The 12,270-nt window shown below is 30.4% G+C and overlaps 1 protein-coding gene across 4 annotated transcripts in view; it reads right to left on the reverse strand.

Moving 5' to 3' along the window:
- LOC122629454 (adenylate cyclase type 6) overlaps positions 1 to 12,270 on the reverse strand; it is a 69,950-nt gene that overhangs the window by 52,931 nt on the left and 4,749 nt on the right. Inside the window, exons 1-2 of one of the 4 annotated variants that reach the window (XM_043812867.1) lie at positions 8,749 to 8,844; positions 8,512 to 8,673 (exon numbers count right to left, since the gene is read on the reverse strand). In XM_043812867.1, coding sequence (XP_043668802.1) covers positions 8,512 to 8,592 — 81 coding nt within the window. In that variant the 5' untranslated portion in view covers positions 8,593 to 8,673; positions 8,749 to 8,844. Of the gene's footprint in view, positions 1 to 8,511; positions 8,676 to 8,748; positions 8,846 to 12,270 lie in introns of those variants that run through there. The other 3 variants (XM_043812869.1, XM_043812870.1, XM_043812868.1) reach the window with 3 other exon arrangements.

Genomic DNA, 12,270 nt, shown 5'->3' on the forward strand with positions numbered 1-12,270 from the left:
TCTCCCTCTCTCTCTCTCTCTGTCTCTCTCTGTCTCTCTTTCTCATTTTATCTTTCTTTTTTATTCTCGAGTTTCTTCTCCGTTTGGAGATATCAAAGAACGCTACTCTCGATTTATCTTCGATGCCTATTTACTTTTCTCGTTTGCTTTCTTTGATACATATACTCCCTCCATCTTTTTTTCTACTATTTTATACTTCCTTAATTTCTTTCTTTCTTTCTTTCTTTCTTTTTTTTCTTTCTTCTTATCGCTTTCTTTCGAAAAAATGAAAACGAAGATTCGATAAATGCAATCTTCGTAATTTTTTCTTTTTTTTTTCTTTTTTTTTTTTCTTTTTTTTCCTTTTATCGACAAAAAATGTTATACTACTTACTTACGATTTTTTATGATCAAAGAGTCGAAATTAAAACAAGGTTCCATACAGATTATTACCACCACCATCATCATCTATCTCCTTCTTTATTTCTTTTTTTTTTTCTTATTTTTTTAATTTCTTTTTTCTTTCTGTTAATTTCTTTTATTTTTAGTTTATTTTTACTTCTTTTTTCTCTCTCTCTCTCTCTCTCTCTCTCTCTCTCTCTCTCTCTCTCTCTCTCTCTCTGTTCTCTTCTAATAAAAAGTAGATCAGCCATCGCAGTTGAGATACTATTTGAAATTAAAGTCTCGTCCAATGCATGCATCTTCCTTTGGTGGCACTTAACGTTCACTTGTCGAGATTGCTACATATGCAAGATTTATTACCATGAGAAGAGCAATATCTGTTTACACCGTTTATTCATTTTTTTTTAATAATATCCCTGTCCTATGATTTATATGCTAATGATATGAATTTAAATATATATATATATATATATATATATATATTATATAATACAAGATGGACGACAAAAGTTTTAAGCCGGGCAAAAGATTCATAAATGATTCTTTTTTTTTTTTTTTTGTAATTAGACCTGTATCGTTACGATCTCAAAATAAAAAGAACGAACAAAAAAATTAATCCAGAAAATACCTTTTGTAAAAACGAGCAAACGATTTATAAAATCCTTTAACAAAAATAGCCTTTTTTAGATTACCCTGTATGACAATTTCGTGAAAATAATTTTCTATTTTTTTTCGACATATCCTTTCTTTCTATATTTTGCATTTTTATCTCGTTTCTTTTCCTTTTTTTTTTTATGATCCTAACAGAATCTGTTGAAAAAGAAGGACCATTATTTTATAGTACAGCGAGTCAAGAACGTATTTTTCTTTTCTTTTCTTTTTTTTTTACTTCTTTTTTTTATTTCTTTTCTTTTTCCTTTGCTTTTTTTCTTCTTTTCTTTTTTTCTTTCTCGATGTAGATAGTAGACGTCGATAGAAACGTTTGGAGAAACTTTACGTCTTTTACTTCAAGTTTTCAAACTTGTATAACTTTCTTCGAATAAGTCGGAAGATACTTTCCGACTTGTTACGTAAAAAGATATAGAAAGCGATTCTTTCTCTCTCTCTCTCTCTCTCTCTCTCTCTCTCTCTCTCTCTTTCTCTCTCTCTCTCTCTCTTTCTCTCTCTCTCTCTTTCTCTCTCTTTCTCTCTCTCTGTTTTTTTCTTTCTTCAATCATTGGCAAAATACTTTACGTCAAACGTTTATAATTATTCACAAAAATTTATTCAATCAATTACAATGCAATATCAACAACAAATTTGATTATATTTTCTACACACACATACACACACACACACATATATATATATATATAAAATTTTTGAATAAAATTTAATAAAAATCTTTTATCTAAAAAAAATTTCATAACTTATTCGTTCAATAAAGTTTTATAAATATTTGTTATTTAATAAAAATTAATCTGATCAATGGAGAAAGAAGAAGAAAGAAAAAAATTTGTTCGGAGAGACAAAATAGATACTGGGGTATTTGAAGGATTTAAAAATCGTAAAATTAAAAAATTTCCTGGCTCGTGCGAATGGGAAAAAGAAACTATTAACTGTTTAATGCATTTCGTCTTCTTTCTCTCTCTCTCTCTCTCTCTCTCTCTCTCTCACTCTCTCTCTCACTCTCTCTCTCTTTCCTTCTCCTTCTTATCTTAGAAGATCCCACTCCTTCAAAAGCTAATTTTTAGCAGTTAATTTCTTATGATAAATTTAATCAAGACAGAAAAAATATATGCCCCATTCCAAGTATGAAAGTAAGAAAGAATATTACTTGTACTAATAGGGGAACTTCCAGCCCTTTACCCTCCGTCCCTCTGTCTCCCACACAACCCAACTTTTAATCATTTATCCGGCGTACAAATAATTAATTAAATTAAACATGCAGCGAAGACGATTAAAAAAGAAAAAAGAAAAAAAAAAAAGAGGAAAAGAAGAAGAAAAGTAAAAAAGAAAGAAAACAGGAAAGAACATTTCGCTCTCTCGGCTCGACTTTGTGATCGACTTTTTACCTGTTATCTGCTCTTGAATTTTGTTGGAGAATAAATAAATAAATAAACGGATGACATGATACACGGTCATTCGTAATTTAATATCATTCACGTGATCGATGAATTTTGTATTCTCAATATTTTTTGTGAAAAACAACGTCAGCGTTGCGTGTGTGTGTGTGTGTGAGAGAGAGAGAGAGAGAGAGAGAGAGAGAGAGAGAGAGAATATACTCACAAAGAGTGCATTCTTCGTTAATGTTTTTTCCATCCTTTTGTCTACTCTTTTTTTTTTCTTTTTCCATTCGTTTTCCTTTTTCGTATTGTTTCTTTTTTATTTTGTTTTATTTTCTTTTTTTTTTTTTTAACCGTTTCACAATTCCACCATTGGGAAATCGTTTTCACGAAGAGAGGACTTTGATTTGAAACGCCTTAGTGTCCGAATTTTTCTTTCTCTCTCACTCTCACTCTCTCTCTCTCTCTCTCTCTCTCTCTCTCTCTCTCTCTCTTTCTCTTCTTTTGTTGTTATTGTATTTGTCTGTCTCTCTCTCTTTCTCCCTCTCTCTTTTTTCTACTCGTTCGGACTATCAACGTGAACCCAATGGGAATTCTACGATCTCTCTATTCTCTTTTTTCTACTTTCTCTCTCTCTCTCTCTCTCTCTCTCCCTCCCCCTCTCTCTTTGTTTAACGACGCGTAGAGTGATGTTTCGAGAGTGAAAAATAAAAAAAGAAAAAAAAATTATTTCTAAGCAAACCACGAACGTGTTCTCGAAACGTTTGCCAGGACGCGTTACACCCACGATCTAGATTTGTAGGAGGTGTTAAAAATACTCTCTTATCGTTATCGGCTTTTTTTTTAGAAAAAAAAAAAAAAAAAAAAAATATGCCGAGTAGGCATAGGTATATATACTGACACGAGTAAAATTGAATGATGAAGTACTCCTTCTTTCTCATTCTCTTTCTCTCTCGTTTTTTTTTCTTTCTCTCCCTTTTATTTTTCGTATTTTTCCATTTTGACATATAAAGAGAAACAGAGAGAAAAAAAAAAGAGAATATTAAGACGATTCATCAACATCAAGATAAATTGAATTTAATCGAGTGAGAATGGAAATGAAAATGTATCTACCTATACAGATACATGGGCGCGTCCATGTGTGTATATATGTGTTGTGTGTGTTTGTGTACGGGTACATCATAATAAAGGAAGCAATTTTATACGTGGGTAGGGTGTATAAAATAAAAGAGATAAAATATTAGAAATTATATATAATATATTATATATTGTATACTATATGTTATATATATAATATAATATAATATAATATAATATAATATAATATAATATAATATAATATAATATAATATAATATAATATAAAAATAAAAAGAAAAGAAAAATCGATCTACACATCACCAGCTCTTAAATGTAATAATAATTTAATAATGTAATAATTTCAATTTCAAAGTAATATAATTATTCATTCACGATTTGAGTAATAAATTATTAATACGCGATTATCAGAAATTTGATATATATTTCCTACGTTTTATTCTTCTTTAAATCTTTGGTCTACCACTTTCGAGTATGTTCTCGATCGATACTACAACTTTGCTTCATTAAAATGAATAATAAGAAGCACTCTCTTCTCTCTCTCTCTCTCTCTCTCTCTCTCTCTCTCTTTCTCTTTCGTTCGATGGAAGTAAGAATCGAATCTTGTGGCAGAAATTAACTTATGTGTCTCCAAGAGAGAATTTCCACGAGAATAATTCGTTAGGTCGACGAAACGAAAAATTGATAACACGGATGACTAGCACAGATGTTCCGATAACGTTCGAAGACCGATATATATATATATTAAATATGTAATAGAATGTAATTACGAAGACAAGCATATTGTGGTATCGATAGTGAAGATACTGAAGATGAAATATATATCTTTTTCTTATTATTCTTTTTTGACTTTTTTCTTCTTCCATTCGATACGAATTAACTGATACGAATATATAGAATGTTTTCTTTATCTCGGAAACTTCTTCGAATATCTTCTGAGAGATTCAAAGTATTAGAAAAATTTTGCATTTTTTATTTAAAGTGTATAAACTTCTATAACAAATACCAATCTTTTCGAATCGATTATGATTAATCATCGTACGAATTAATCCTACCTTTTTTTTCTTTTTTTTTTTTTTTTGTTTTACTTTTACTTAAAATACTTACCTTAGATTTTTCGTTTGAATGATATTTAAATAATATTAAATAATATCAATTGGAAATTTGTATATATTTATTTGCAGTAACAGCAATTGTTATTTCATTGAATATATAACAAATAAAGTGTATTAACAAATATCGTAACTCTATTCGTGTTTGTCTTGAAATCTTTAATGAGTAATCAAAATTAAAGTAATCATTTTCCCTTATCTATTGTGACGTTGCCTATCATAGAATTTTCGAACTTCATTGTGATTACTAGTTCCATTTTCTCTCTCTTTCTCTCTCAGTCTCTCAGTCTATCTCAATCTATCATTTTCTACTACATTGTATTGTATAATATAATAGCAAGTGAAATTCGATCGCCATTTCGACATAGAAAAAGGAGTAGTACGTATAGACACAACGAATTTGATGATTCTCCAATAACAAAATTATCTGTTATAATCCTGGCGAAAAGGATAGAAAATGGATAGATAAGATGGACGTACGAAGAAGAATATTCGAATGTAAAAACGTCGAAATTAATTTTCCCGACTCAAATAGTATCCTGCGGTCAAACGAAATTACATTTCAACGAGTGTGTTCTGCAGTTTTTTCCAACGTCACTTTGTGATGTATAGAGAAAAAAAAATGAAAATTGAAAAAAAAATGAAAAAAAAAAAAAAGAGTTGAAAAAAAATGGACAGAAAAGAAAAAAAATAGAAGAGAGAGAGAGAGAGAGAGAGAGAGAGATAAAGAGAGAGATAAAGAGAGAGTAATACTATAGAGGAAATTGGCGTACTCTTGTGTTAATGATTCCGTTTCACGCAAAATCAAACTTTTTCTTTTTCTTTATCTGTCTTTCTCTATCTATCTATCTATCTATCTATCTATCTATCTATCTATCTATCTACCTGTCTATTTCTTTCTCTCTCTTTTTCTCTCTCTATCTCTCCCTATTTATCTATCTATCTATCTCTTTCTTACAAGGAGACTCAAAACTGTCGACTATAATTCTTCTTATCCACCGAAAGAGTCGATTAACTTCTAGCTATCGTGTTAACGATAGAAACCCACGTAACACGTTCCAAGTTGAAAAATGACTAAGTAATATATACAGTGACTTACAAATATTATAGGAAGTATGCTTTTTAAAGACTCTCGTGTATCTGCGTGCATGCACGTTTTTTTATCTTTCTCTTTCTTTCTTTCTTTATTTCTACGAAGAACAAAAGAAACTTGTGGAAATCTCTTGTCGAGATTTATTGAACACTTTTTTTTCGCTCTCTCTCTCTCTCTCTCTCTCTCTCTCTCTCTCTCTCTTTGTTTATCTTTTTGTTTCCTTATCTTTTTCCTTTTCTTCTTCTCTTTTCTTCTCTTTTCTTTTCTTTTCTTTTCTTTTCTTTTCTTTTCTTTTTTTTTTTTTATCCTTACGTCGTACACAAGATACACGACAGGCAAAAATATTCGAACGAGTTAAATGGCATCATAGATTGTCCTGTAAAAAGATTATTATAGTGTCGTTCTTTGACATCTTACGAGCATTTTTACGAGTTACGTCGTCATATGTAATCACTATGAGTTAAACGAACAATCAAGGTACACGCGCTCACCAGCACACGTTATTTTTTTTTTTCTATCTTTTTTTTTTTTCTTTTTGTCGAAGATACGTGACCTCACCTTTCTCACGCACTCTCTCAACAACATTGATAACGATAATGTGTCGAACATAGTTTGTTTTTCTTTTTCTTTTTTATTTTTATTTTTTATATATATATATATATATATATATATATATATGCATATACGCATATTTCTATTTTGTGCGAAAAAAAATCGTGGATAAGGTAAAATGTTTACGGTAAACGTTTATGCGTGTGGCGAAGTATGAAAAAGGAATATACATATTTACGACTTTACGGAAAAATAAAGGAAGTACGTGTGTGCACGTGCGGCACGTTTTTAGGTGTAATATTAATTTTATGAGAAAAAAAGAGAAAGAGAGAGAGAGAGAGAGAGAGAGAGAGGAGGTTTGAAACATTTTCACGAAAACAGTTTGCACGTTTAGCGGCTCGTTTTTGCATAGGAAACATATTTGAGAAAATATTGGAAATATTTTTTTTCCTTCTTCACTTTTTCTTTTTTTACTGCCTTTTTCCTCTCTCTCTTTTTTTTTATACCTTCCTTCCTTCTTTTTTTTCTATTCTCTTTTTTTTTTTTTTTTTTTTCTTCTTTTTTTATATCGTTTTTCATCGAATAATATTTATATATTGAATTTCTGTTAAACGATATATGTATATGTGCCTATATTTAAATACATATCAATCCTATTGGTAGAGATAGAGGAAGCAAAAAACAAAATAAATAAAAGAGAATCTCACACGCGTGTCTTTCGTGTATGGTCTGGCCTTAGCCTGGCAAAGCGATATTAATAAACATCAGGGAAAAGGTAAAACCAATCTCTCTTTCTCTCTCTTTTTTTTCTCTTTTTCTCTATCTCTCTCTTTCATATGTGGTCTGCCGCAGCTGCCGTTAAACACTCCGTCCTTTGGTTCGCACGAGCAACTTTATATTAAAAAAAAATGAAAAGGAATGAAGAAAAAAAAATATCATTTTGGAGCGAATATTTCGCTAACTACAGTTCGTTTGTACCCTCTCCATTTTTAGCTCTTTATGATAATACGTGTTTCTTCGCTTTCAATTTTTTCTTTTTTTCTTTTTTATTATTTTTTTATCCCCTCTTTTCTGTTTCTCTTTTTCTTTTTCTCCTCTTCACATTGTTCTCACGCGAGATCAAAGTTTCATAAATTAATAATTATCTATAAGGATATAAGAGAAAATGGCTCGAATATTTATTTCTTTATGTTATACGTGCTAACCTAATATACTGTTATATCAGATTCTAACGACAAAATTTAATTTATATATATATGTTTCTGTGTGTGTATAGTACGCGCGACAAGAACATATTTATTAATCACATTATCGAAATGAAATGATCTTCGAATGAAAAAGAAAAAAAGAAAAGAAAATTAAAAAAAAGAAAAAAAAAAGAAAAATCGTCGAACTCGAGGTATAATAAATTCTAGAATACACAAAAATAAAAGGGAAAGAATTGGATTTATATAAAAAATGATAAGATAATTAAAAATCTGTTAATATTTAAAGTACATACAGAAACGTATATAACAAACGAACGAAAGAAAGCGTTTTCTTCTTTAATAAAGATGAAAACGATTTTCGACGATGCATCCATAAAAAGAGAAAAGAGGAAAGAAGAGAGAGAGACATTAACAAATCGACGTTGTCGATCGAGCTAAAGTAGAAAAATAAAAAAATAAACAAATAAATAAAAAAAAAAAAAATTGAAGGAAAATCACGAGCAGTTTAAGTTTCAGCAAATCAAAGCAAATCAGATAGGTACAATGAATTCCCCAAAGGCGGAACAAACCGTGGGAAAACTTTTTAATTGCATTCCGCAACTCCGCAAGAGGAGTTCTCTTTTTGTTTGTGGAAGGAAAAGAGAGAGAGAGAGAGAGAGAGAGAGAGAGAGAGGGGAAAAAGAAAAAAAAAAGTGACTTTGAATTTTCTCGATACCGAAGACCGTAAATAAGGACGTCTCAGTTGGTTTTCTCTCTCTCTCTCTCTCTCTCTCTCTCTCTCTCTCTATCTCTCTTTCTCTTTCTTTCTCTTCAGTTTATTTCAAATATTCCTCTTTCACTTCTAGTTTCTATGAAAATCGTGCACATTTTGAAGAAAATCGAGAAAGAGAGAGAAATAGAAATTCATGAAATTTTCTTAGACTTTGTTTTACGTTCTTAGGAACTATTACATAAAGAACGAACGAATGAATAGTGAAATAAATGAATTTTGAAATTGGTTCAAGAATATTTCTATTGTCTTACCTGATGACTTCTTCTACTGCCACGTAAACTAAGCCTGTGACTCCAATCACGTTTAGGAAACTCCACTCCGTACTTGTCCATCTTTAAATTTCCCTTTATACGCGTTGATATAAGCGGCAGAGTTTTATCAGCTTTTTACCTTGGTTATTATTTCATGTTTTTTCCTGGAAAGAAAATAGAAAAGAAGAAAAGGAGAAAAGGCAGAGAAAAAGAAAAAATTCAATGAACGCTTCTATACATTTAACTTCTACCATCGTATTAAGTTTCTCTCATTATCCTTTATCCGTCGCTTAATTCGATAATATCAGCGGACGAAATATTCGTATTTTTTTTTTTTTTTCTTTTTCTTTTCTTTTTCTTTCTTTTTTTTTTTTAATTTCGTAACTACAGTATGTAGATCACTTTTGCTTATAAACGCGTCTATAAGATAGATACACGGTCGTAGAACGTGTCCTTTTTTACAATTCAAATCATATGCTCCTGACGATTTTTCAAAGAGTTTGTTAGGTTCGTACGAAAGAGAGAGAAAAAAGGAGAAGAAAAGAAGCGAATGATTAAAAAAAAAAAAAAAAGAAAAAGGAACGATACTCTCGATCTTTGTTACCGAAGTACGGAACGACGAAATTTTTATGTACTTTCTTATTCCGTCTTTTTTCTTTCTTTCTTCGTTTTTTCTTTTTTTTTGTTTTTGTTAATAAAACGATCTATCGTGAACTGCGAAGTGTGTGAAAGAAAAATTTTGCGCGATGTGTCTTGTACATGCGAGAAGTACATGTATATATTCCATAATAGTCTCATGATCGGTGAGGATACACAAGTGTGTGTGTGTGTGTGTGTGTGTGTGTGTGTGTGTGTGTTAAAAAAAGAAAAAAAATATTGTTGGAAAATCGACCTCAACCTTGAGACTCGTATCTTCGTCGGATCGTACATCGTAAAAAAAAATCAGACCGTGTAAGTCGTGACACGAAATTTTTTCTTTTTTTCTTTTTTTCTTTTCCTTCTCTTATCCCCGATGTAACAACACTTACAATTCTACTGTAATAACACATTTCGTATAAATAGTCGCAACAACTTCGAATCGATTTTTTACTTCAATAAACATAAGGTTTTACATCGCTAACTCCACTTTTTATACGTACTATATGTATGTATCTACACATATATACATATATATATGTACGTATGTATGTATGTTTGTATGTATATAGTTCTAATCTTTTTCTATCGAGTTCGTCTAACCTACTATGTATTTCAAATATCATTCACTTTATATAAGGAAAAAGTCTTATAGATGTGTACTTATATATGTACATATATATCGGATATGTGTTAGCATACATTTGAAAAAAGAACAGAAAAAAAATATAGAGAAAGCTGACTTCATTATTATTATTATTATTATTATTATTATTATTATTATTATTATTATTATTATCTCTCTGTTATTTTATTCTCGTTCGGGTTTATCTATTTTTTTATCATCTTATGCATACAAGCTGATCGCAGCATTTTCACGCGTTATCTTTTTCCCAAAAAAGCCAGAGAGAGAGAGAGAGAGAGAGAGAGAGAGAGAGAGAGAGAGAGAGAGAGAAATAAATAGATAGATAGATAGATAAAGAGTCATTAACGAAAGATACACTTTCTAAATTTACACGGTTCTTTTAACTTGTCTAAGTAAACTCAATTTTGTTTAACCCTCTCTCTTCCTCTTTTTCTCTCCTTCTTTTTCTCTCCCTCCTTCTCTATATCTCTATCTTTCTTTCTCTCTTTTGGACCAGCTGTTCGTTGAAAACGTTAACGAGTTTAACAATTCTTTAAAACGATGCTTAGGTGAGTGTCAACGAGAAAGGGACATAGAGAAAGAGAGAGACTAAAGTTTTATAGCTCGTCGAACTTTATAACAGTAATAACGTCAGCATGTTAAAACAAGAAAGAAAGAGAGAGAGAGAGAGAGAGAGAGAGAGAGAGAAATGAAAACGTTTAGAAAAACTCTTCTCGACTCGTCGTTTATTGGATTTCCGATCATGTAGTTGGATAACTACGTTAGCATTAACCCAATTTGACGCATGGTGTGGTTCCTCACCACGTCGCGGTCTTATCAACAATTTTCTTTAGACGTATTTACGTACATATTTATTTATATATAATTATATTATATGTTTATATTATATTTATTATGTATATATGTATATTTAAATATATATATATATGTATATATTTTACGCATAGATAAATTAGAGATCGAGAAAACGATCGCGAAATCCAACGCATAGATCTTTCTCCGATAAAGAAATAAATCTCTAATCTTTTTGCGATTTATCCGGCATTTAATTAACGAAAGCTCGACGATCTTTCAGTATGTTTACAACACTGGTAATGAATTCGCCGTCGGATTATTGTGATTACTTATTAACGCGAACAATGTGATAAATTCGTTCGTTGATTTTTAACCGAGAGCCCATTACTTGTCAAGTCTCTGTGTACTCCGTTTCTCGGTTGTTTAAAATTTGAAAAAAAAAAAAAAAAACAAAAAAAACCTATATATTCATTCTTTTTTTCTGCGTTAAAATCTCTAACGATCAATTTTATCGTTAATGATTACGAAGAGATCGATTTCTACTCGAATATTTTTTAATTAATAATTCTCTATGTTCTTCAACATACCGTACGTTCATATACGTATATTTATTTTTTATTTATTTATTTATTTATTTATTTATTTATTTATTTATTTATTTATACATACATATGCACGCACATATATTGTTTTTATTAATACGATCATCATAAAAGAACGTCAAATTATAAATGAAAAGCCTTGCCTATATAACTCATTCTCGAAATATTATTGTTCCTATCAAAGATAGGTGCCTTTGACAAGAGCAGATTTACAGAAAGGTCGTTGTGTTACGTAGAGAGAATCCTCTTCTCTCGATCGTTCATTACGCAATCATCCTGCCTACATCGTTGCACACGTAGCCGCTTTTGATTTGTCCGGGTAATAAATCCGATCGTTCTTCGGATCGTGAGATGACTCTTGATATCTATTCTCATTCGTTGTACTCTCTGACGACAAATTATTCTCTCTTTCTCTCTCTCTCTCTCTCGTTAAAAGCGGCTAACGAAAAAAAAAAAAGAAAGAAAACAAAACAAAACAAAACAAAAAAAAGATTATGAAAAGAAAAAAAAAAGAAGAAGAAAAAAAGAAAATAGATTTCGTAACGTCGTATTTATGTAAAAAAAAAAGAGAGAGAGAGAGAGAGAGAGAGAGAGAAAGAACACTATTTTTCCTCTTTGAAAACGAAGATGAAGACATATTCATTTTCTTTGATCGCTTGAATTCGTTTGAAAAACTTCCTTTCTATGATACGATCTATTCTTCGCGAATTTTTATTAACCTCTTTCCGTTAGGTAGTACTACTATTAGAATTCACAATAACGAGCAATATAAAGTACGTACGTTGAATTTCATTCTCAATCGACTTTCGAAGTCAACATCTTGAAAATAGAAAGTCGAAGAGAAGAAGGTCGATCCGAACGTTCGATAAAAATCTATTACTAGATATGAGTGCAATTTAAACTGTGCCATTTTATTCCTATACGAAAAATTATTGACTTGCGAAATCGTACGATCTATTCTTATCGATCGTTAGCTCGATCGATCTTTGAATTTTAAATTAAAAAAGAATAAAAGAAAGCGAATTCGTATTTTATACGAGAAATTTATTCTGAATGTTGTATTTCTTATCTTTTTTTTTT

This window comes from Vespula pensylvanica, chromosome 5 (assembly GCF_014466175.1).
Source record: "Vespula pensylvanica isolate Volc-1 chromosome 5, ASM1446617v1, whole genome shotgun sequence".
Taxonomy (NCBI): Eukaryota; Metazoa; Arthropoda; class Insecta; order Hymenoptera; family Vespidae; genus Vespula; species Vespula pensylvanica.